Source organism: Phascolarctos cinereus, unplaced genomic scaffold (genome assembly GCF_003287225.1).
Source record: "Phascolarctos cinereus isolate Bilbo 61053 unplaced genomic scaffold, phaCin_HiC Scaffold_4;HRSCAF=312, whole genome shotgun sequence".
Lineage (NCBI taxonomy): Eukaryota > Metazoa > Chordata > Mammalia > Diprotodontia > Phascolarctidae > Phascolarctos > Phascolarctos cinereus.
Window position 1 is genome coordinate 119,390,503 of NW_027555847.1, and position 24,781 is coordinate 119,415,283.

Sequence of the window (24,781 nt, forward strand, 5' to 3'; positions counted from 1 at the left end):
AATGGTTTGCCATTTCCTACCTCAGCTCATTTTACAGATGAGGAAACTGACGCAAACAGAGTTAACTGACTTGGCCCAGGGTCATACAGCTAATAAGTGTCTGAGGCCATATTTGAACTCATGAACTCCTGGGCTGGCCACTCTATTCACTGAACCACCTAGCAAGAACAAAATTATGCTGGGGGCAAGTCCAGGCAGACTCCACTTAACATCACTAATTGGTTCTACAAAGCATGGTGTTCAGTCTTTTCTCAGTGGTATCCGACTCTTTATGGGATTTTCTTGGCAAAGATATTGGAGTGGTTTGCCATGTCCTTCAGCTCATTTTAGAGATGAGGAAACTGAGGCCCAGGGTCAGACAGCTAGCTGAGTCCAAATTTGAACTCAGGAAGATGACTTTCAGACTCTAAGCCTGGCACTGCAACCACTATGCCACCTAGCTGCCCTAACTAGTATCTGTGTATTTTTCAAATATTAGGTTGTTAGATACATTTGCTTCTGTATGTTGCATAACAAATCTGTTTCACTGGTCAATCTCTTTATTTGCTTAAGTTGTAAGACACTGTTTTTTAGATCTGGCATCTCTAGGACTCCTTATTCCTATCTCTTTTTGTTAAATTTCTTGAGATTCTTGAACTTTTTTCTCCATATGAATGTTATTTTTTCTAGTTCTATAACTATAATTTGTAAATTAATCTATACAGTAATATAGAAAGTAATCCTTTGGTATCTTGATTGGAGTAACCTGGAAAAGTAAATTAATTTATGTAGTATTTTCATTTTTATTATATTGGCCCATCTGACCCACAAAGAAATAGTATTTTCCCCAGTTATTTAGTCTGTCATCATTTTGGTAAATAGATGCTTGTAACTGTATTTATATAGTTCTCATGTATTTCTCAGAAGGTAGACTTCCAAGTATTTTATACATTTTGTGGTCATTTTAAATGAAATTTCTTTCTCTTCCTGCTTGGTTTTACTGACATTATAAAGAAATGATGATGATGATTTGTGTGGATTTATTTTATGTCCTCCAGGTTTACCAAAATTCTTGTTTCAATTAATACATTAGTTGATGCTTTAGACCTCTTTAAGTATACCATCATATTATGAGCACTTTATTTTTAGTTATTCCCTGAGTGTCTCTGTCTAGTCTGCTTAAAACAGCTAGTAAATTTCTAGTCATGTTATCAACTAGAAGTGGTAACAATAGATATCCTCTGTTTCACCCTTGAATTTACTGGAAAGAATTCTAGTTTATCTCTATTACAAATAGCAGATCTTGATTTTAGGTATATGCTATTTACTATTTTGAAGAAAAGCCCATTTATTCCTATGATTTCTAGTATTTTTAACAAATAGTGCTAGATTTTATTAAAAGCTTTTTCTCCATCTATTGATACAACCAAGACCTTTGGGGATTGTTATTAATATGGTTTATTGAATGTATAATTTTCCTAACATTTAACCAACCCTGCACTTTTTGTGTAAACCTACCTGGTAATAGTGTCTAATCTTTGTGATACTCTGTTTTTGTCTCTGTGCTAATATTTTATTTAAAAGTTTTGCATTTATATTCATTAAAGATACTGGTCTACAGTTTTGTTTTTCTGTTTTGATTCCATTTGGTTTATGCATCAAGACTGTATCTGTGTCAAGAAAGAATCTGGTATTTTTGCTATTTTTGAAAACAATTTATGTAGAATTAGAATTCATTGTTCTTTGAATATTTGATATAAGTTACTTGTTAAATCATCTGGTTCTATAATTTTTTTTTGGAAGCTCACTTATTGCTTGTTCAATTTCTTACTCTGATATTAGGTTTAAATTATCTATTTCTTGTTCTGTTAACTTGAGAATTTTATATTTTTATAAATATACTTTTATTTCATTTAAGTTGTTGGTTTAATTGGCATATGGCTGGGTAAAACTTTCCATTGTTTTTTGCTATTCACTTATTTTGAATTCTCCTTTTCATTTTAGATACTGGTAAAATTTGGTAATTCTCAATTTAAAAAATCAAAGCAGTTAATGGTTTGTCTATTTTTTGTTAAAAACAACTTCATTTTATTTATTAATAAAATTTTTCTTTTCAATTTTGTTAATTTCTTCTTCAGTTATCAGGATTTCTGTTTTGGTGTTTAATTGGAGTTTTTAATTTGTTAGCTTTCTGGTATTTTTAATTGCATTCCTAATTCATTGGTCAGTTTTTTTTTTTTCCCTTCTGATTAATAAGTGTTTAGAAATACAAGTTTTCCCCTAAGGACTGATTTAGCTGTATTCTCCCCTTCCCCGCCCCCCCCCCCCAATTTTGAATGCTGTTTCATTGTTGTCATTATCTTTAATGAAATTATTTACCATTTCTATGACATGCTCTTTAACCCAACAATTCTTTAGGATTAAGTTAACTTGTCTCCAATTCATCTTTATAACTTTTTTTTTCAGTCACACTTAAATATAAATCTTCCTGCATGAGATACTTCTGCCTTTTTGTTTTTAATATCCTAGGACACCATCAATTTTTGTAAACATGCTAAATAAAGCTGAGATATATGTATACTCCTTTCTTTTTCCATTCAATAATCACTACAGGCTACTGTCTTTTCTGAAATAATAACTATTATTGGGGCAGCTAGGAGGCTAAAATTGCCTAAAATAAATAAATAAGTATTATTCTTGTTTTTGTGTGTGTGTATTCAGATAAGGCATAACAGATTTTGCTCCAACCCATTATTTAACTCTGTATGACTCTATATGAGCATTTCTTGTAAACAACATATTGTTGGATTTTGCTTTCTAATACAGTCTGCTCACTTCTTCCACTATATTAATGAATTTATCCCATTTGTATTCCCAATTATGATAGTTTATTTTCTTCAGTTCTATTCTCTTATAATTTTTATTCTCAACAATCCTCTCTCTGCTTATCTCAAATTATTATTTCATTTCCTTCTAACCTTCTTTTCTTCAACCCTCTTGAAATTTAAGGTTTATTATGCCTATGACTAATCCCTTCCTTAATCTATTCTCCTCATAGGCACTTTTCTTCTCTTTCTGTTCCTAACTCTATCTTTGTTGAGCTGAATGTAGTTCTATGCCAATGTGTGTTTTGCCCTTTTTTATAGGTTTAAATGAAAGTGAAGTTCAAGCGATGGTCACTCCCCTTAATTCTGCCATGTTTGCATACAGTTAGTTCTAATTTACATAATTTGATTATGTCTTAACAGGTTCTCCATTTTTTCTTCCATTTTCTCTTTAATCTATCCTGTACACACACCCCTTTTCTTTTTTCTTACCACATTTTCAAAGTATAACAAAACTATTTCTAGGTCTTTTATCTCAAATGATTACTCAAATGACTTCTTATGGCAATGGGATTCTAAATGAACACTTTTAACATATACCCTCCTCCATTAAAATGTAAACAGTTTACCCTTGTAAAATCCCTTCTGAATGTACTCTTGTAGTTATTAACCTTTTTTATTTTTCTCAACTTCCATGTTTATATTTCAAAGTTCCTTTTTAGCTCTCATTTTTTCATCAGAAATATCTGAAAATCCTCTCTTTTCACTGAATATATAGTTTTTCCTTGTTGGATGATACAATTTTTCTGGATAAGTTATTCTTCGATATATACTTTTCTCTTTTACCTTTTGGAATATTTTATTTCATTCTCTCCATTTCTGCTGTGTGGTGTGGATTGTGGCTCTTCAATATTTGAATTCTTTCTGGCTGCAGGTAGTATTTGTTTCTTTTGTCAAGATGCTCTAGATTTTGGCAATGACATCCATGGGAGTTTTCATTTGGGGATTTCTTTTTGAGAATTGGTAGGTTTTTTTCTATTTTCACATTGCCTTCTTGTTCTAATATGTCTGACTATTTTAATGATTTCTTAAAACATGATAATCAGGTTTTGGGGGTTTTTTTGGGGAGGGCCATGAATGTTAGGTAATCCTCTGATTCTTAAATCATCTTTCCATTTTCTGTTTTCCACAACAATAGTTTTTAATATGATATAGCTTACATTTTCCTTTATTTCCACATTCTTTTGACTTTGTTTCAAGAATCTCTGTTGCCAGTTAGAGTCATTAATTTCCATGGTTGATTCTGATTTTTAGGGGACTTTGTTACGAGGGAAAGGTTTTGTACCTCTTCTGTTAAGCTTTTGATCGATTCCAATTTTTTCCCCCTACAGCTCTCATTTCTTTTAGAATATCTTTTTTAAACTTTTGCATCATTCTTCAAAGAATTCTCATTGAGTTATTCTCCTCTTCTGGGTTTGTGCACTGATCATCCCTGACATCACAAAAGGTTTCTCCTATTTATTAATTTTTATTGCTGAGGTCTCACTAATAGTTCTAGGTCTCCTCTACTCAGAGGACCAAATCAAGTTAAGGACCTTTCCTTTGCCCAAGCAGTCTTTCTTTAGGCCCTCTCTCTTCACTTTTGATGCCAAAGTTCTCCTCTCTTGTGATCATCCTTTTGGATAAGGAGAGAGACTTTTTCTTTAATTCTCAGTTAAATCCCAGAATACCTTCCTCTGATGCGAAAGACCTACTTGAGGACTTTTCTCTGAAGGAGAAGAGAGAGGGTTTAAAGTTCTTTTCTTAAACAATTAAAGAAACATAAGCTATCATCAGCCTCAGAGAAGGCTTTTCCCTTTCAAGACAAGTGGTCCCCCCACTACCACCCTACAATGTGCGTTTTTTTGCTTCTTTCTTCGACCTTAGCACCTAAGTCTTTTTTTTTTTAAGGCAATTGGGGTTATGTGACTTGCCCAGGGTCACACAGCTAGTAAGTGTCAAGTGTTTGGTCTGAGGCTGGATATGAACTCAGGTCCTCCTGACTTCAAGGCCGGTGCTCTATCCACTGTGCCACCTAGCTGCTCCAGCATCTAAGTCTTGAACACCTCAGTCAGTCCCTCAAGGAATGATTACCTCCTGTTGATACAGCTCAGCACTTTGGTCTTTCACTTTTATTTTCCTTCCACAAGGGACTTATAGTTAAGGTCTAAAGCCAGTACCTTCCCTAAGAAGATATGTATCATATTTACTGTTTGAGGGGTGAACTGTTTAGTAATCAGGTTGTTTAATGGTGAGATTGAGCCAAGCTATATTGCTGTTGTTATTTTTTCATACTCTGCAGTCTTGGTTCAGATTCTTGGTATAAATCCAACTTGGTCATACTGTATAATCATTGTGATGTTTTTATACATTCCTTGCTGATATTTTATTAAAAATCTCTGCATCAACATTCGTTAGGGATATTAGTTCTCCAGTTTTCTTTCTCTGTTTTGATTTTCCTTGGGTAAGGTAGCAAGACCATGGTTTGTTTCATAGAAGAAATTTGTTCAGACTCATTTTTCCCCCAAATTAGTTTATGTAATACTGGAATAAAATGTTCTTTGAATTTTGATTGAATTCACTTGAAAATCCATCATCTGAAGTTTTTGCTTTACAAGTTCATTTATGACTCAATTTCCTTTTCTAAGATTGGGTTATTTAAATTCTCTATTTCTTATTCTATTTGTGTGCTTCATATTTTTGTAAATATTTATCTATTTCTTTTAGATTCTTAGTTTCTATCTGCATATGACTGGATAAAATAGTTTCTAATAACATCTTTTATTTGTACTTCATTTTGGTGGCACTATGAGTAACAGGTTGGACCTAAAGTCCAACTAGATAGAGTTCAAATACAGTCTCAGAGACTTAATAGCCATATAACCCTGGGAAGTCACTTAATCTCTGCCTTAATTTCCACATCTGTGAAATGGGGATAATAATAGCACATACCTCCCAGGGTTGAGGATAAAATGAGATAATAATGTAAAGCTTTGAAAACCTTAAATGATATCTGTTGTTATTATTTTGGGGACATTCCTTTTTCATTTTTGATAATGGTAATTTGGTTTTCCTCTTCTTTGGTCAAATTAGCTAATAGTATGGCTATATTATTGTTTTTTTTCAAAAATTACTTTTTTTTTAACTTTAAGTTTTGTTAAACTCTCTGGTTTTTGAAATGTCTATTCTGGTGTTTAACTGGATTTTTAAAAATTTGTTGCCATCAATTACTTTTAAACATTGTTTAAAAAGGGAGGGGGATTTTACAGCAAAATCTGTTATGCTTCAGCTGAAGTAAAAAATTCAAGGGTATCAATAATGATCGCAGATACAGAAACAATAAAAACACACCTGGTTAAAAGAGATAAACAGGGAAATTAATTTATGCTGTAGACATAGACAAATAATATCAACAATAAACACATATGCAATGAATGGCATAACACTGAAATACTTAAAAGGACAAAGTTAAATGAGTAACAATGAGAAATATACAATAAAACTATACTAGTTATGGACTACAACATATCTCTTTCAGCCCAAGACAAATCTAATAAAAAGTTAACAATAGAGAAGTTAAGAGACCTAAATAGAACTTTAGAAAAGTTAGATATGCTACACCTCTGGCAACAACTGAAAGTATACATATTTCTCAGCTATATATGTTACCTGTATGAAAACTCACCATGCCACTAGGACACTAAGAACCTTACAAAGAAGTGTAAAAGTAGAAATTTTAAACAAATCTTTCACTGACCACACTTGAATAAAATTATATTCAATAAAGGACCACCGACAAAATGATTTAAATTGGAGACTAAATAACTTTATACTTTTCTTTGTATCCTGAATACTTAGCACAGTTAATGGCACACAGTAGGTACCAAATGAATACTTGTTGGTTTGGCTCCCCCATTTGAATTTACATTCAAATGTAATTCAAATTTACATGTTGTCCTTATTTAGTGCCTTTCTAATGGTGATTTCGATTTATCATTTTATATTTCTCTTGCCTCCTATGCCTAGGTTTACAAAGTTTCTATTCAGCTGAAGCCTTTTCATCAAGAATGCTTAGAAGAACTCCATTTCATTAAAAAGTCATTTATTCCCCTGTAGGATTGTATACTCAGTTTTATTGGGTAAATTATTCTTAGATGTTAGCCTAGAACTTTTGCATTATGGAATACTGTATTCTAAGCTCTCTGCTCCTTTACACTGGGGCTGATAAAGAGTATGATTCTGACTGTGATGCCTCAGTACTGCAATTCTTCTTTCTGGCTGCTTACAGTATTTTGTCTTTGACCTGAAAGCTTTGAATTTGTACTATTACATTCTTGGGCATTTTCATTTTTAAGTTTCTTTTTAAGAGTTGCCTGGAAGATTCTATTTTTATTTTTCACTTTGTTTCCAAGAGATCTGGTCAGTTTTCTTTCATGATTTCTTGAAATATATCCAGACTTTTAAAAATGATTCTTTTACTCTCTCTCCATCTATTTTCCAGGCCAGTTATACATACGTACATATACACATATACACACACAATTTTTATGCACAATGTATATATATATATATATATATATGTAAGTATATTTATAACTCCATGAGACAATAAAAATATCAAAACATAGTTAAAAGACTGAAGAAAATTGAAGAATATATAAGGTCTCATGAAACACTTTAGGATTCATTAACTTCTATTCAGTCCATTTTAATTTAAAGGATCTGTTGCTCTGGTAAGGCTTTTTACTTCTTGTGCTAAATTGTTAATTCTCCTTCCTCTATAGCTCTTATTTTTCCCCTAATTTTTTCCTCTAGCATTCTCATTTCATCTATAAAATCATTTAAAAAATTGTTTATTCTTAATTTCTTCCAGAAATTCTAACTGAACTCTTGTTCATTGTGTGGATTGTTGCTGTTGTTTGCTTTACTTGTAGATGTTCTGGAATCATTGTCTTTTTCTGGTTTTATGTCTTGGGCATCCCTGTTACCATGATATCTTTTTGTGGTGGGATTCTTTGTCCAATTTATTTTTTCAACCTTACTTTCAAAAGAGAAACCTTAAGTTGGCGTCAGGATCTATGCACTTCTGGAGGGAATGTCTGGGCCTTGCTTGGATCTGTAACGTATTGTCATCGATCTTGCTGCTGCTTTCTCAGTTTACTGCATGCTGTGTTCTTTAAGGGGCTGATCAAGCTGGGGACTTGCTAGCTTTTGGTACTCTTAATTTGACTGATCCGGGTAAAGTCTGATCAATGCCCTCCTGTTCTAGCTCTTAACCCTAGTCTGGGCCTGTGCAAAATAACTATGGGCTAGCCTCTGGTTGGAATTCCAGTAGACTCATAATTCAGCTGCATGCTTCAGACCAGGGGTATTGGATTCAAGGCTCTCCTACAGAGTCAGAACCACACAGCTGCTGCTTGATTCCGTTACTGCTCCTTTCTCAGTACACAGAGCTTGGACACTGCTTCCCAAAGTCAAATGACCTCTCCCTGCCCTGATCTGCTATCCCCAGGTACAGATCCCTTCCTCAGTCTGCACTTTGTAACCCAAACGTTTCATCCTAGACCTTTTCTTGTCCAAATGCACAGCCACAGGCTCCTCCTCTCTTGCAATTCAGCCTCCACATGTAGGGACCCTATCGGACAGATCTCATCTACAGTATCTGGACACCTCTAAAAAATTTTTCTCCCTATGCGAACCTGGGCTGGAAAAATAGTTCACTCTGACTTTTCCTCAGATTTCCTGATCAGGACTCAGTCTGGTACCTTTTTTTTTTTTAAACATCTTTTTAGAGTAGTTGTGGAGCAGAGTTGCACTAAACTGCTTTTCCCTATTACATTTTGGCTGGTCTCCCCTCAATAATCATTTGTTTTAGGATCAACATCTCATCAATTAAGCCCCTTTGACCACTTTCCAAGTAATTCAGTTCCTACGCTATCGTTAGATAACTGCTGTAATACTGTCCTTATGGCCCACACCTTACAACAACATTATATTTTGGCTACTTCAGTTAAGTAAACTGCTTTGGACATGTTTCGAGCATAATAAAAAAACAAGGCAGTAATCAATACTATAGCTACTTTATTATCCCTACAATGCTTGTTAAACACTGGAAAACCAAAAACAAGAAACAATGAAGTCTGCTAGGGATAAATAATTGTGAGGCAAATTCAGAGGGACGGTTCCAAGAGTCATGTATCTAATATTATTGTTATCATAACATAATTATGGCACAAACTGAAATTACTGTTTAAAATTTTTAGCAGACTAGATTCTGTCTTCAAGGATTCCAGAGCTCCTACAAACATTCTCGTTGTGTAGAAGAATTACAAAAATTTGCATTTCATTGAATCTGCATATTATTTCTTAATTACTACCACTTCCATCCTTCATCCTCATTTCAGAATACAAAATGGTAGAAAGAAGACTATCAGAATCAGAAAATCTAAATTTTAATATAAGTTCTGCCACTTACTAGCTATAAGTAGCTAGTTTCTGCCTGCAAAATGAGGACAATATATATTGGGGGTACTACCTACCCCACAAAGTTATGATGATCAAATTGAGAGAATACACATGAAACACAAAAATAAATAATAAGAAACATGTTGCAAATGACAAAGTACTATATAAATGTCAGCAATTATTAAATGGTTAGAGATATTATAAAACAATGTCCTAATCATCATCATAACTCATTTATAGAGTTCTTTAACATAATGAAAACGAATGCAGGTGTATTATACTCGCACAACACAAAAATAAAAAGTAATCAACTGTTCAATAAAACCTGAAATCAAACTGATGAGGTGTTAAAACTGATGGTGACCTTTTGAGCTGATGATATAGAATGCAATAAAAATGAAGTTAGAAAACAAAAGCTTTCTAGGTTAATGCCTTCTGTTTTTGTTTTTAAGGTTAATGCCTTTTACTAAATAAGCAACAGAAAACAGAATGATTAATAGACAATCAGATGGTTGCTCAATTCTTAGGTTGGAAATAACGTATTAACATTTTTCAACACATGCTACATCATGCCTAAATCAAGAATATTTGGGGGCAGGTAGGTGGCGCAGTGGATAGCACACTGGCCCTGAAGTCAGGAGGACCCGAGTTCAAATATGACCTCAGACCAAACACTTGACACTTACTAGCTGTGTGACCCTGGGCAAGTCACTTAACCCCAATTGCCTTTAAAAAAAAAAAGAATATTTGGTAATATTGATTCTTTATCTCTCCCTGCAGCTCTTCCAAGCCTTCTCTTCTCTCCTCAACCTTTCCACACACCCCACTTGACATCCTTTTAGCTGAGGCCTTTGCCTCATTCTTTATTGACAAATTTAAAATCACTGATGGTGATATCCTCCTTCTCCTTGATTTTACACACTAGAACCTTTTTACATCTTCCACTACGTACGACTTTACTGCAGTCTCTGACAATAGGTCTTCTTCAGGAACTGAGCAAGGAGGGTATCAAACGGATATTCCTGTTGTATCACATTGCTGACTCATGGAGTTTGCAGTCTACTAAGATCCCCCTATTTGCAGAGCACTGATCCTCCTCCATATATTGGTGGAGCTGATTTTTTATATCTATGCCCTGGACTTGACATTATCCCTATTAAATTTAATCTTATTTAATTCAGCCCAATACCTTTGAGGCCTGCCAAAAACCTTTCATATCATGACTGTTATTCGTTGTGGTAACTATCCCTCCTAACTTCGAGTCATCTAAATCTCCTGAAGCAAACCCTGAATGATGAGGTTTTACCCTATCTAGCCTTAAGCCACATCACGCCACCTTCCAATCATTTCAAAAGACAAGCTAAAAGACAGCCCCTACTTCCAAAGAGCTTTCAGATGGAGAAAGGCAACGCACAAAAGGGAAATGAACAGGGGCTGGAGATGGAATGAAGGTATCCACAATGGGGCAGACGGTGTTGAAGTATGGAAAATCTGCAGGGACGGATGGATGTTCCAGGGTGAAGAAGCCCCAGGAAGTGAGGCTGGTTCCAGGGGAATACTGCATTTGAGGTATTATGTTGAAGTACATTCAGTCTAGAGCCTAGAGGGGAATGAAGGCTGGCCAGATTGAACTTCTGCCCATAATGGAACTTTGCAATGGTAGAAGGGGGCTGGCATGGCACACTAAAACCCCAGACTCCAAAGCCACTCAGGCTTAAACCTTATATAGAGTTTTAGACAAAAAGCTGATAAGATACTAATAGGAAACTGTATATCCTCTGTGGGGAAAGCAGTCAGGATAGTCTGAACCACTAAAATCAGGTATTTTCTGAAATGCCTAATAAAGAATAAGAAATGAAAGGCAGGGATTCGGGAAACTTAACTTTTAATTACGCCATAGCAAGCAAATGGCCGGGCAGGGGGACAATGTCCAGTCTCCAGGTTGGCTGAACTTTAGCATACATGCATTTTGGGGGCTGGGCTGTACCAGTCAAATCAGTTTTCACTGGCTCACTTAAAAAAAATAGGATTGTAGTTGAACTTCTATTATTAAAGTTTTTAAAAGTACACACTGAATTTAAAAACAAAATTGCCATTGTTTGCCTTTTGTAAAACTATTTTTCCCTTCTATATATTTTAAAGGTTTTATTGGTGCTTTTTTTTTTTGGTTGGGGGGAGCATTTTTAAACTACCTGGTAATTCACCACTCCCTCTCCCCACCCACTCAAGAAGCCCTCCTCCAGAATTACAAATAAATATAGTCACGCAAAACATAACACACTAGTCATATCTGAAAATATGAGACTTCTTTTATACTTCTGGTTTAGCATCTTTCTGTCCTGAGATGGGAAGAATGCTTCAGTTTGCTAAAATCATGATTGGCTGACTATGTTTCTGAAGTCTTTCAAAATTTTGTTCTTTTTATTACTGTAGTCATCATTTAAATTATTGTCCCGGTTCTGCTCATTTTACTCTATACCAGTTCATATAAATCTTCCCAGGCTCCTCAGAATCCTGATATGACATTTCTTATAGCATAATAATATTCTATTATATTCAAATACCAGAATTTGTTCAGTCATTTCCAGGTTGATTAGCACTCACTTTGTTTCCAGCTTTTTCTATCAAATATGGCTTTTCTTACATATGAGTATTTATTACCTACATATCTTAGATATCAGACTTTTTCAGGGATGATTGCTATGAAGATTTTTTCCCCTAGTTAACAGCTTCACTTCTAACATGCAAAAAAAAAAGTTTTAAAAGTTTGTATAATTAAAACTGACCATCTTATCCTTGATGATCACTCTATACCTTATTTAAGAATTCTTCTCTTGGCCCTACTTATAAAAGGTAACATCTATCTTCTAATGTTTTTTTCTGATATAATCTTTTCTGTTTAGGTCATGCAACTACTTGAAGCTAATTATAGTATATTAACATATACTGATCTTAATCTAATGTGTCCTCTGTGTGTGTGTGTGTGTGTGCACGCGCGTGCACAATCTACACTGAAGTTGCTTGGTATTTCATCACTTTCTTCCTGTTTGCAGTATTTTTCTTTGACCTGGAAGCTCTGAATTTTGGCTATGACATTTCTGGGTGTGATCAATTCATGTTTTCTTGCAATTTTCACTCTGCCCTTTGGTTACTCCTGGGCAGTTTTCTTTTATGATCATTTGAAATATGGCATCCAGGATTTTTTTTTTCCAGTCATGGTATTCATGGAGTCCAAAAATTCTTTAACTGTCTCTTCAATCCTGTTCTCCAGGCCATTTTTGATAACTGTTATCTCATATGATTTTTACAATTTTTCAGTGTTTTGATTTTATTCTAACATTCTCATTTAATGACTGCACTTTGGAAAATGTTTGCAACATTCTATTTTTCAGAGTATCCACTTCTTAGGTAATGCTTTCCATCATCTAATCCAAGGATTCTTATAAGAGTCCAAAGAGCCCCCCCTCAAAGGGTTTGTAAGTTTGTTTTTAACAAATATTTTGATAACTATTTCAATATAATTTGCTTCCTTTACAATCCTATTTATTTTATTTTTATGAATTTAAAACCATTACTCTGAGAAAGGATCCATGACATAAAAAAAAAAGATTAAAACCTCCTAGTCTAATCTAAGTTGTTTATTCTCCTATCAAGTGACTTAATTTCATTCCTTATCTCTTTTTCCAAGCTCTTCCTCCTTCATCTCTTCCACCTACTCCTGGAGTCCTTGTGAATCAATTCATTTGTTTGTAATCTTGCCTCTAATTATTGTAGTTATTTTCTCCTGAGATATCTTTTCTTGAGAGTCTCTTAACACATAGTGGGTGGTTTTTGTTCCCCATTCTCTTAGGAATTTTTTCTGTTTACTTACGATTTTTGCCTCAGCTTCTGGATTGGGTCTTTGAGCCAGAGGTCAATTTTGTCCCCTCATCTGACCCTGGATAGGGTGGATAGGACAAATCCTCTCTATGCCTATGGCCTGAAGAGGGATGACACTATACCAAGATGAGGTAATTTCCTTACTGCAGTCCACGTGCTGCTGCCCGGCCACAGTTCTAGATGGAGTGGCTTGGTCTTAGTCCCATCTCCTCTACCATAGTGCCCTGCTTGAAAAACTACATAGGGCCTGTTGTGGGCCTTACCCACTGCCATGGTATCTGCTTTCTTTCCCTATCTCCTGGAATTCCCTGACTAGGAAATCATATTGGCCAGGCCCAATCTTCTGGCAAAGCACAGTCTCCCCACCTCCACCCCCTAAACTAGAAGTCCACAAGATTCAGTCCTTATCTCCTGGCACAGCCTTGGAAAAGACAGAAGAGCTCAGTGGTCGTTCTCTTTGGTTTTGCTGAATCTGTTTCATCTGCAACTTTTCTTTATCATTCCTGAGGTGATTCTCAGAGGAAATGGCTTTGGCTGGTACTTTTCACATTGCCATCTCTGCCAGAGGTCTTTATGTTCTTATCACATTTTAAAATGTATCCTATTTATCTGCACCATTCTTTACATCCCCAATAGACTCCAAATTTGAGGTCTGAGATAGTGTCTTATTTATATTTATCTCTCTCCCAGTGTCTATTATCGTAAATCACACCAAGTAGGCACTCAACAAATGTTCAATGAATATTTCTTGTTGAATGATTGAATCTCTTCATCTCTTCCTTTATGTGTATCTACAAGTCATGGAGATTCAAGAAAGCATTCATGCCTAAAATCAAACTTAAAAAAAAAAAGCAAAATATTTTCTTTAAAAGACACAGTATTTATATTTAAACATAAGCTTTACTACTAACACATGCTTTACTACTTCCAGCCAGGAACATAAAATTTCTAAAAAAATGTTCTGCTTCATCAGCCGGACAAAGAGTAGATAATCCATCATAACATTCAGTTCAGTTCTTATTAAAAAGCTCTACCTTTTCCTTTGACCAAATTTTCCTAAAAGAAACATAAGGGTAGGAAGGAATGGTAACAAACAATTTGAAGACTAAAACTTTCTTATTCACATATTTTACTTGAAAATTACATATAGTTATGAGTTTTTTCTTTGGGCTTGGTAAATATATAACGAGTAGAAGGGAGTCTTGATGTTTATCAGCTAACAGTGTAATGAGGTAGAGGGAAAGGCAGGAAGTGAGCTATGATTATTCTCTGAAAGAAACTGCGTTTACAGCGTGGTGTCTTAAAGTAAACTCTCGAGAAATACTTCCGTACATGGTTCTGCTCATTGATAAACTGATCTAAAATTCCAATAAGAGGCTTTAAAATCACCTTTATTAAATCATTATATCAATTTAAGCACAGAGAATACAGGAAACATAGTTAGGTTTCAGATACTGAATGAATTGGAAAGTGAGCAAACAATAGAAGCAGTTCGAAACCTAATATAACTATAAAGATCAAGATTAAAAAAAAAACCCAAAGCCATCTGTCTTTATTTACAAATAGTTTACTTTTAAATATGAAACAAAACAGCTTCAGACTAGATGTCCTTGAAACTACTGGCATATTGTACCCTTACTTTATTTTTGTCTCTTTTTGATTCCCTTTTTAATGTATATATATGTATACACACACACACACACACACACACACACACACACACATATACATTTTTACTGCTAACTGAAAAAATGTTTTTACATTGGGTAAAAATATTGGTTAATGAAAAATGACCAAAGAATTAAATAGTTTGCCATGATCCTTAAGAAGTTATTTTTGTGGTTACTTGTAATTTTCAAGTGCTACTGCAACTTAACATTGCTGTCAAAGTTCTCAGGAATATTAAGGAGTTTGTGTGTAACTGTGTGACTAAATTGAGTGCAATATTTACTTCTGACACAAGTTACTTATAATTTTTGGCAGTTATCTTTGTTAGTATTATCTTCCATTATTCATATTCCAGTTCATTCAACATGCTTATATGACCCATAATTTACTTCTGTACTTGTGAACACAATTTTTTGGGGGTCCAGTCAATGTGATTTAATTAGAGCAATAGACTCTTCTGTAAAAGAGTCCTAGGGCTTGGGGTATGGAGAGATTAAATGATTTATCCATCCATGGTCACACATCTACTATGTGTCAGAGGCAGGACTTGAACCCAATCTTTTGTAACTCCACAATCAATCCCGACCCTGTCACCCCTTCTATTCAATAAAATTTCAGTAGCTCCCTATTACCTCCAGGATTAAACATAAATTCCTGTTTGTCTTTTAAAGCCTTTCATAATCTGGTCCCTTCCTACCTTTCTTACATATATTCTATGATCCAATGACAATGACCTCCTTGCCATTCCTTTCACAAGACATTCCACCTCCCCACTCCATGCATGGTCAACAGCTGTTCCACTTGGTTGGAATGCCCTCTCTCCTCATCTTTGTCTCCTGGCCTCCTTTAATTTTCAGCTAAGATACCCCCTTATACAAGAAGTCTACATGGTCTACCAGTCCTTTCCTGGTCCCCTTTAATGCCTTTCCTCTGAGATAATCTGGTTTGTATGTGGTTGTTTATATGCTGTCTCCCCTACTAGACTGTAAACTCCTGGAGAGCATGGACTGTTTCTGCCTTTCTTTGTTATCGACAGCTCTTTCTTAGCCCAGAGTCTGAGGTACAATAGGTGCTGAATAAATTCTTGTTCTCTCTTGTCTCTTTCTTTCATTACAGAATATTGGTATTTAAATTATCCCTTTCTTTCTGATAGGTGGTTAAAATGGAGTACAGTAGTTAGAATTAAATGGCAAATGCTGTTCACTGGCCAAAAACAAATTTAAAAGCTAGGAAAAGCTTAGTTCTTCCTTTTCTTTTCAAAATCTATTTCTCTTTTATAGTAAATTACCTAATGAGGAGCATCTCATAAAAGGACAGAGTGCTTACAACATACTTACAAATGACATTTAAACCAAGTGCTTTGCATATTTTTTTGGTAAAAAGTATGTACAGCAGATATGTGGAAGAAGAACACATTATAATATTTGACTATTAACTATAAAATGTTTTATTATAACTTGGTCAGTAAACTAATGTCACTACAGGCTATGGGCTGAGAACTGACTGTTTAGATTAGCATGGGCAGCACAGTATAGAATAAAGAATATTAATCTTGTAGTCAAAAGATCAGAATTCAAGTCCAGACTCTGACACTTGTAACTTGTGCAACCCTAGGCAAGTCTATCTACCTCTCTGTTCTTCCACTTCGTCATCTATAAATCAGGGATGATATTTATATTACCTAGTCTACTTCACAAGACTGATATAACAAAAGAGCTTTGAAAACCTTAACATACTTCATAAATGAGGAAATTATTATACAAAATTTTGTTCAAATGTTTTGTTGTCAAGGGACTAAATGTTTAATGAAAATTCTAATGTAAGAGAAGTACATTCAAGTATAAATAAAAAAATATATTCTGAAGCTAAATAGAAATTATTTTTGGATTATTTGTAGCACAGCTCCTTTAAAAAAAAACAACAACATCCTATATGTTCAGGGAATATAATTGTTAAAGACTCTGATAGAAAAAGACACTGTAGTGATGGATCCTGAAGCTTTCTAGCTTTAAATCCTATTGTTTTTCTACCTTTTCATCAGATGTATTTAATAAACTGGTCTAAAAAGGTTTTTAAAAAATCACATAAGAAATATAAAATCTACAAAGTTAGGGAGAGGGAGAAGAAGGGAAAGTAAGGAAAGAATGTTAAGTCACCCAAGGCTGAACTAAAAGCAGATGTGAAACGACATCTTGTTGGAAACTATTAATGAATATGGACATCTGACCTGTTATCTCAGATGTGATATAACATGGAAAAGATATGTACTTCTAAGGTGAAGCGTACTGTCACACAATACAGGGCGTCTGATAAAGTAAGAGGATAAAAGAAGTTGATGTACTCATAAGGTTTAGAAAAGAGGCTCAAGAGAAAACTGTCCCATACATGAGTCAAGGAAGAGGAATTGTCTATTCCTTGCGAGACATTTTAATTCTACCTCTCTGTTTGAAAAAAATGTAAATTTGTATAAACTTTTTTCTTCTTTATATAAACTAAATGTCCCCCACTATTATTCTCCCTTTTCCAGAAAGCTATTCCATATAAACAAATATTTTTTTAAAAAAAGCAAAACTGATCGATATGTTTAAAAAAAACCAAACCAAAACCTGACAATATATGTAACGTTCCACACACATGTATCACCGTTTCCCCATTCCCTGCAAAGGAGTAAGGGGGAAGTATCTTCTTATACCTCTTCTCTGGGGCTAAGCTGAGTCATTACACTTTTGTGGCATTTAGTTTCTATGTTTTTTTTTATTATATTCTTCCCATTTACACTGTTGTAGTCATCGTGTATTCTGTTTTCTTGGCTCTGCCCACTTCATTGTGTATCAGTTCATGTAATCTGTTTCCATGTTTCCTTATATTTATAGCTATCATTTCTTATAGCACAGTAATAACAGTCCATTACATTCACCTATGACAATTTGTGAGGCCATTCCCCAACTGATGCTGTCCCTTCCATTTTAAAAAGTCATAAGCTACTTCTAATTTCCCTTTCTTTTTTTCTTTTTCTGCCTTCTCTCTCTCTCTCTCTCTTTTTTTTCTCAACAAGACCCAAAGTAATAGACAGGAGTCACAATCAGAGTTGAGAGGTCCATGACCCAAATCAATTAATTTGTTTCCTTACTCACCTAAGCCCTGACATAAAGCCCAGCTGAAATTACTTTCCTTCTTTTTGTTGTCAGCAGAGCAGACATACATTTTACTCAGCCTGATTTAGAATAGATGGCCTTTTGATAAAGGCAAGGGGCTTTAAGCAATGTATAACGGATTACAAGGAAGGCACAACCTCATTCAACTTCATTTTTCTCACCTATAAAATGAGGGTGTCAGACTTAATCTCTCAGGTTCCTTCTAGCTCTAAAGTTCTATGATTTATTAATATATGTTGACTAAGAGTATAATGTTCATTCATATAATAAATAACGAGATGGATAAAAGCATTGGACCTAGGGTCTGGAAGACTTAAGTTCTGATCTTTCCTCATACATTTAATAGCTACGTGACCTTGGCCAGGTCATTAATTTCTCTCAGCCTCAGTTTCCTCATTTGTAAAATAAGTAAAGGTTGGATTTGATGCCTTCTAAGTTTCCTTTCAGCTCTAAATCCAGGATCCTATGAACAAAAAGGTACCTTTTGTTGAATATAATTGTGAAGGACATCAATAATCCTATTTCCAACCCCTAAATAAAACATAAAAACCCTCTATAACATCTTTGACAAGTAATCATCTAGCCTCCGCTTAGTAATAGTCCTGTTAATAACCTCAAAAGTAGTGACCTCACTTCTTTTAAATACAGTCCATTCCATTCTGGGAGAACTTGAATTATAAAAATCTCGCTCTTGGACCCTTAAGTAACTATCCCTGAAGTTCCCATTCTAGCCCCCATCTCTGTGTCTCTGCAAGGCTGCTCACCATGCCTGCTCACCATCTCTGTCTCTCAGAACACTCAGCTACCACTTCCTATGGGATTTTTGGTCCTTTCTTGTTTCCCCCAGTTGTTAGTGCTCTCCCTCCTCAAGCTATCTTGCTACTTGTCAGTACACATGATGTATCCCATATAAATGTAAGGTCTGTGAGAACAGGAAATGGTTCATTTTTTTGTCTTTGTATTCCCAGTGTCTATCACAGTGCCTTTGTATGGCATAGCCGTTTGATAAATGTTTGTCAAAATGAATTAGTAAACTCTCCTCTAAATTGTGTCCTAATGTAACCTCCTGTAACTTCCATACTTCCACACCAACTACAGAGAGTCCAGTGTCAACACTGACTGACAACCCATCACTTCTCATAACTTTAGTATTTCCACTTATAATTAGCAAGTGGAAATGGCACAGTGGCACAGTGGATAAAGTGCTGAATCTGGAATCAGAAGACTCATCTTCCCCAGTTGAAATTTGGCCTCAAATATTTACTAGCTGTGAGACCATGGACAAGTCACTTAACCTATGCCTTAGTTTCCTCATCTGTAAAATGAACTGGAGAAGAAAATGGCAAACTACTCCAGTATCTTTGCCAGGAAAACCCCAAATGGGGTCATGAAGAGTCGGACACGACTGAAATTAATGTACAACAACATCATCATATTCCACAGGCAACCATAAAAAGGGGCACCAGGTTGGCCTGGAGTTTCAGAAAAAGGTTGTATCATAAAAGCAATAAAATTAAAACTTATAGCATAAATAGGCAATCTCTTTATATAAAAAGTTCCTTTACAATTCAGCATTTTGTTTCATTTTCTCTTCTACTTCATTTTTTTCCATAACATATATAACAATGACTATCTACTCACTGACAATCTTTGTTCTACACCAGCGGTCTACATCTTCAGTCTGCAGACCAAATTCCTGCCACCTGTCTGTTGTCTTTTTTTGTATGGTCTTCATGCTAAGAATAGTTTTTATTTTAGTATTTAAAATAAAATGTTACTGCTTTTAAAAGCATGGTTTTCACATTTTAAACTAAAATTTAACTGCATTTAAAAATATAAAAAAAACATTCTTAGTTCCTGGGCTACAGAAAAACAAGTGACAGGATTTGGCTCTAATTGAGATAATCTGCTAACATTAACAAACTGTTCTAGATCAATAACCATCACATCCAACTAAGTATAGCTTACAAGTGAAATTTTCTTAATATAACTCCCTTCCATGCTTAGTCAATTTCTCCCATTAGTTTCTTTAAAAACAATTGTTCAGTGACTGAAATAAAGCATTTTCTAATATTCCCCAGTGATTACAAAAATAGAAACAATCTATGCTAAGAAAAGCTAGAAAACACAGTTTAACTGTATTTTTTAGACATCACAATTTCCGCTATGTAAAACTAGATTTGAAATACTGTAGCTTGTACATATCTGAGTTTTATTATACTGATGGGGTAAGGGTGTAGAAAGTAGAGGGCAGACCAGTGATTCTATAAATATAAGGAGCTTACTAAGAGGAAACTCCCACTATCAAAGTAAATATGCAACTGTAATAAAATGTACATATTCAAAGAATTTCTGAGGGAGCAATGAAGGGTCATGTGACTTGACCAAGGTTACATAGCAGTTGAATCCAGGTCCTTCTGGATTCTCTAATCAGGATACCTCTCTATCCTCTAAGTCAAGTTACCCCTCACCTCACACCCCATCTCCCATGAAGAACAACAAATGTTTGCCAAATCTCTCATCGAGAAACCAGAATAGTAGTAATCATAAAAAATTAAACACAAGTTTTATGATAAACATAACTATGGAGCCAATTAATTTCAATTAGGATTAACAAGGAGGTGAAATTTAAGCAGCTCTGGTCACTACAGTTTCCAAAAAAGACAATACAATAAAACTTACTAAAATATCCGGAGTTATAGTGCATTAAATAAAAATGTATAATTAGCACACTGATTTCCTATAAATATTATAGAGTATTCTATGCTCTCTTAATTCAATAGTCATTTATATTCCAATAAGCTTCTGTCTAAACTTTACTGGAAAAAAAAATAAAAGCATAAAAGCACAAGGTATAGCATAATAACAACAATCTCTGTACTATTTAAAATATTTCCAAGACTCAGTTAGTAACTAACTTATTTTAACTTATATTTCATTCCACATACACACACAAATGACAGGACTAACAAAATAATTTGGATGGTCTCTTGGCAAAGGAATCTAATACATATTCAACTCCAAGAGCCTACCCTTGTTTGAATCTACTTTTAAATTCACAAAACTGTAATGTTTTTTCAAGGGCATAATATACAAATAAAGAATAAAAAATAAAAACTTACTTGGGATATACAGGCTCATAAAGGTACTTTTCTCCTCTTGCTGATACAATATGAAAAAATAAGATGTAGCCATTTGCTGTCTGAAAGAGATAAATTTTATTAATTATAGAGTAAAATACTTTTTTCCTGTCACCTTAACAAAGGCGAATTATATCTTCACATTTGCTAATCATTAATTTCACCTTTAAAAAACAAGCCTTTTGAAAGATACCATCCTGATGAAGTCTTCAAAAGAAGTGTAAGCTATTAGCAAATATATGAAAAAGCCGGTTCCAAGTCACCAGTTTAAAAAAAAAAAAAGGCAAATCAGAAGAACTTTGGGGATCGCTCTCTCTACACACACACACACACACACACACACACACACACACACACACACTCTGTCACAGAGGCTGTGCAAAGATGGGCATGTTAATGCACTGTTGGTGGAATAGTAAACTGGTCCAACGATTTGGGAAAGCAATTTGGAATTATGTGAATAAAGTGACTAAAATGTCTATAACTGACCCACTACTAGGAACATACTCCAAGGAAGTCAGTGATAAAAAGAAAGAGCTTGTGTTGACCAAAACATTTATAATAGAATTTCTTTGTAGTAATAAATAACTAGAAATAAAGTAGATGCTCATCAACTGTGGAAATGGTAAAACGAATTGTTGTATACAAAAGTAATATAATATTACTGTGCTATTAAGAAATGATGAATATGATGAATACAGAGAAGTCTGGGAAGAATTACATGGACTGATGCAACATGAAGTAAGCAGAATGAAGAAAATGATATAATCACTACAGAAATAACAATAAAATAATAGTTAAACTAAATGCTGTAAAATCATAATGATGAAGCTTGGCCCCAAAGAGGAATTTTCTTTGGAGAGATGAGAGGCTTTGGATGTGCAACACTACAAAATGCAAGACTTTTTCATCATGTTAGTTAATTCTGCTGTAATGGGTTTCTTTTCCTTGTTTTATTTTTTGTTATAAGAGATGGCTATCCCCATAAGAGACGGCTCTCTAGGAGGGGGGAAATGGGAGGATACATTGGGAAATGTAGTTTACATAAAAACAAAAGGTAGCAATAAAATTTATTTTTTAAAAAGTTATCAACTTGGGGCAGCTACACAGCGCAGTGGATACAGCTCCGGCCTTGGAGTCAGGAGGACCTGAATTCAAATCCAGCTTCAGACACATAACACTTACTAGCTGTGTGAGCTTGGGTGTAACCCCACTGCCTAGCCAAAAAAAAAAAAGTTATCAACTTGTCAAAGCTTAGGTGGTAAAATTTTTGCCCATGGATGCTAAATTTTTTCCCAAGAAAACTCACCTTTGCTTCTTTGAAGCTATCAATAAAAAAGATTTTATAAACATGTACAATCTGTATTTTAAAATAACTGGATCTTATACTCTGAACACTTTTTCTGAATGCTTGTTTCTTATCCTGATTGACTGTTTTAACCTATTACAGAATTCTCATGGAAATTCTCTCTACAGGTGCAGCTTTATAGCTCATCTGCAGCCTATAGTCTAGAGCAGGAGTTCTTAAGCTGATGTCCATTTCAGAAGTTCCATAAACTTAGAGAAGATAAACTTGAAGAAAAAAAGTGCATCTTTATTTCTATTAACCTCTAACTGAAATTTGTTATGTCCTTTAATTATTTACATTATATTCTGAGGTGTCCACAATTTTCACCAGACTGGCAATGGGGTTCTTTACACAAAATGGTTATAAATAACTCCTAACATAGAGAGGGAACCCAGGTTTTTCCAATTCTAAAGCCAACCTGCTATTCTAAAAGTTCTTAATTATTTTGAATCATGAATCCCTTTGGCAGTCTTATGAAGTCTGTGGACCCTTTCCCAGAATAATGCTTTCAAATGCATAGAAAAAAAGGAAACCTATTATATTTAGTTATCAAAATCTTTAAAAAATCACCTTCACAGACTCCAAGTTAAGAACCCCATCTGTGTACTATGCCATGTTGCCTTTCAAAGGCTGCCTAACTAAACAATAATCCATTAACCAAAAAACTGTTATTTTCAAATCAAGAATGACATGAATTATTACTGATATGCAGAAAAACAGTAAGAAAAATAATTCTAGGCTTTTTTTCACTTTAAAGTATTGTTAAATACGGTCCAGAATATATAAAAATTTTCTACCATTGAAAGGAACCAAGTTAACGCCATATCTCTTGAGAAGGCACTGAAGGAACAGAACCAAGTTTGAATATCTAAAATTAAAGCAAAAAGTAGCTTATTTTTCCAAGTTACTAAAATGTTTGAAAGATGTGCTTGAATATTAAGTCTGTAAGCGTAAGCCCAAAATAATGATCTGTTCTATTTAACTGGTCAAGACATATGTCATGATTATATAGCCTTGAACAAACCGTTCAATATGTGTACAAATATGAAACATAGTAAATATCAAGACCTTCCTAAATTTAAGTTTCTAACTAAATATTTGTCACATCAATTTAGTGAAAAGATAGAAGTATGAATTTATTAAGATACTTTATGCCAATTCAAAATTCCTATCATATTAATGCTAAATGGGCATGACTAAAAAAGCAAAACAATTCAGGGTTCCAAATTCCTCTCCAGCATTAGCTTCCTGTTTTTCATTTAAGGAATGACAGGAAACACACTTAACTTCTCAGCAAAAGCAGTCTTTTTTTGTGAGGGGTGGGGGAAGGGGGAGTGTCATGAACCTTGTTCCTTTTTAAAGCATCTCATACCATACACTGAAAGCAGGATTATAAAAACAAAACAAAAAACGGGGAATATCACTTTAGAGAAAAGGTTCCTTTCTAATTTATCAATGTTCATGTGGTATTAATGATTACATTATATAAACTAGCTTCAAACCACTTATCAAAGTCATTCAGAATATACTTATCAGTTGCTAATATACAGTTTGACAACTATTTAAATTTTTAGAACTCTTCTTTAATCTTATATGGAAAGGAAAAGTAAAATAATACTGTAAAGTATCTTCAGTGATGACATTAACATACAAAAGCTTTCCTAAATTCCATTCACTCAGGCCAAGTGTTCACCACTTAAAAGGGTATCAAATGCCAACAATGAACTCAGAATTTAATTTTTAAAAGGAGTAAAGAGCACAAGGCTAGGTTATCTTTCTGAATGCAGTAACTAGCCAGACTGCTTTATATCGAGCACACTAGCTGAAACTGAAATTTATTGCTTCGTTTACTAGTTACACAGAACTATAAGAGCACAGTTAGACAATCCCAAAGATCTCTTCCAGCTCTGGTCCAATATGCTTATTCTAGATATACCAAGTTATTTAATACCAGCGGTCAACTTTGATAATAAACTAAGAGCTTGTTTTCCCTATGGCCCAACTACATTTTAAATGTAATGATTCTTGATTATCTAAGACATTGCATACTAGAGAGAAATATGTACTAGAAACCTTGAGGAAGTGTTTTAAGTCAAGAGGACAAAGGGAGGGAGGACTTAAATTAATATCACAGGAAAAAGGCAGGCAGGAAAATGAAAAGGAAAAAGGGAACAATTATCTTAGAAATAAGAGATAAGCTAAAAATGTGTGTATGTCCATTTAAAATAAAGATAAAAAGTCAAATGAAGACATAACACATTATTTTGATAGTATTTCCAAACA

At 34.3% G+C, this 24,781-nt stretch overlaps 1 protein-coding gene across 5 annotated transcripts in view; it reads right to left on the reverse strand.

The window, feature by feature from the left end:
• Nucleotides 1–24,781, reverse strand: part of RIC1 (RIC1 partner of RAB6A GEF complex) — a 148,082-nt gene that overhangs the window by 76,106 nt on the left and 47,195 nt on the right. For all 5 annotated transcript variants that reach the window (XM_021006306.2, XM_021006304.2, XM_021006305.2 and 2 more), the window contains one exon: nucleotides 21,133–21,212. In XM_021006306.2, the coding sequence (XP_020861965.1) occupies nucleotides 21,133–21,212 (80 nt within the window). The remainder of the gene's footprint in view (nucleotides 1–21,132; nucleotides 21,213–24,781) is intronic.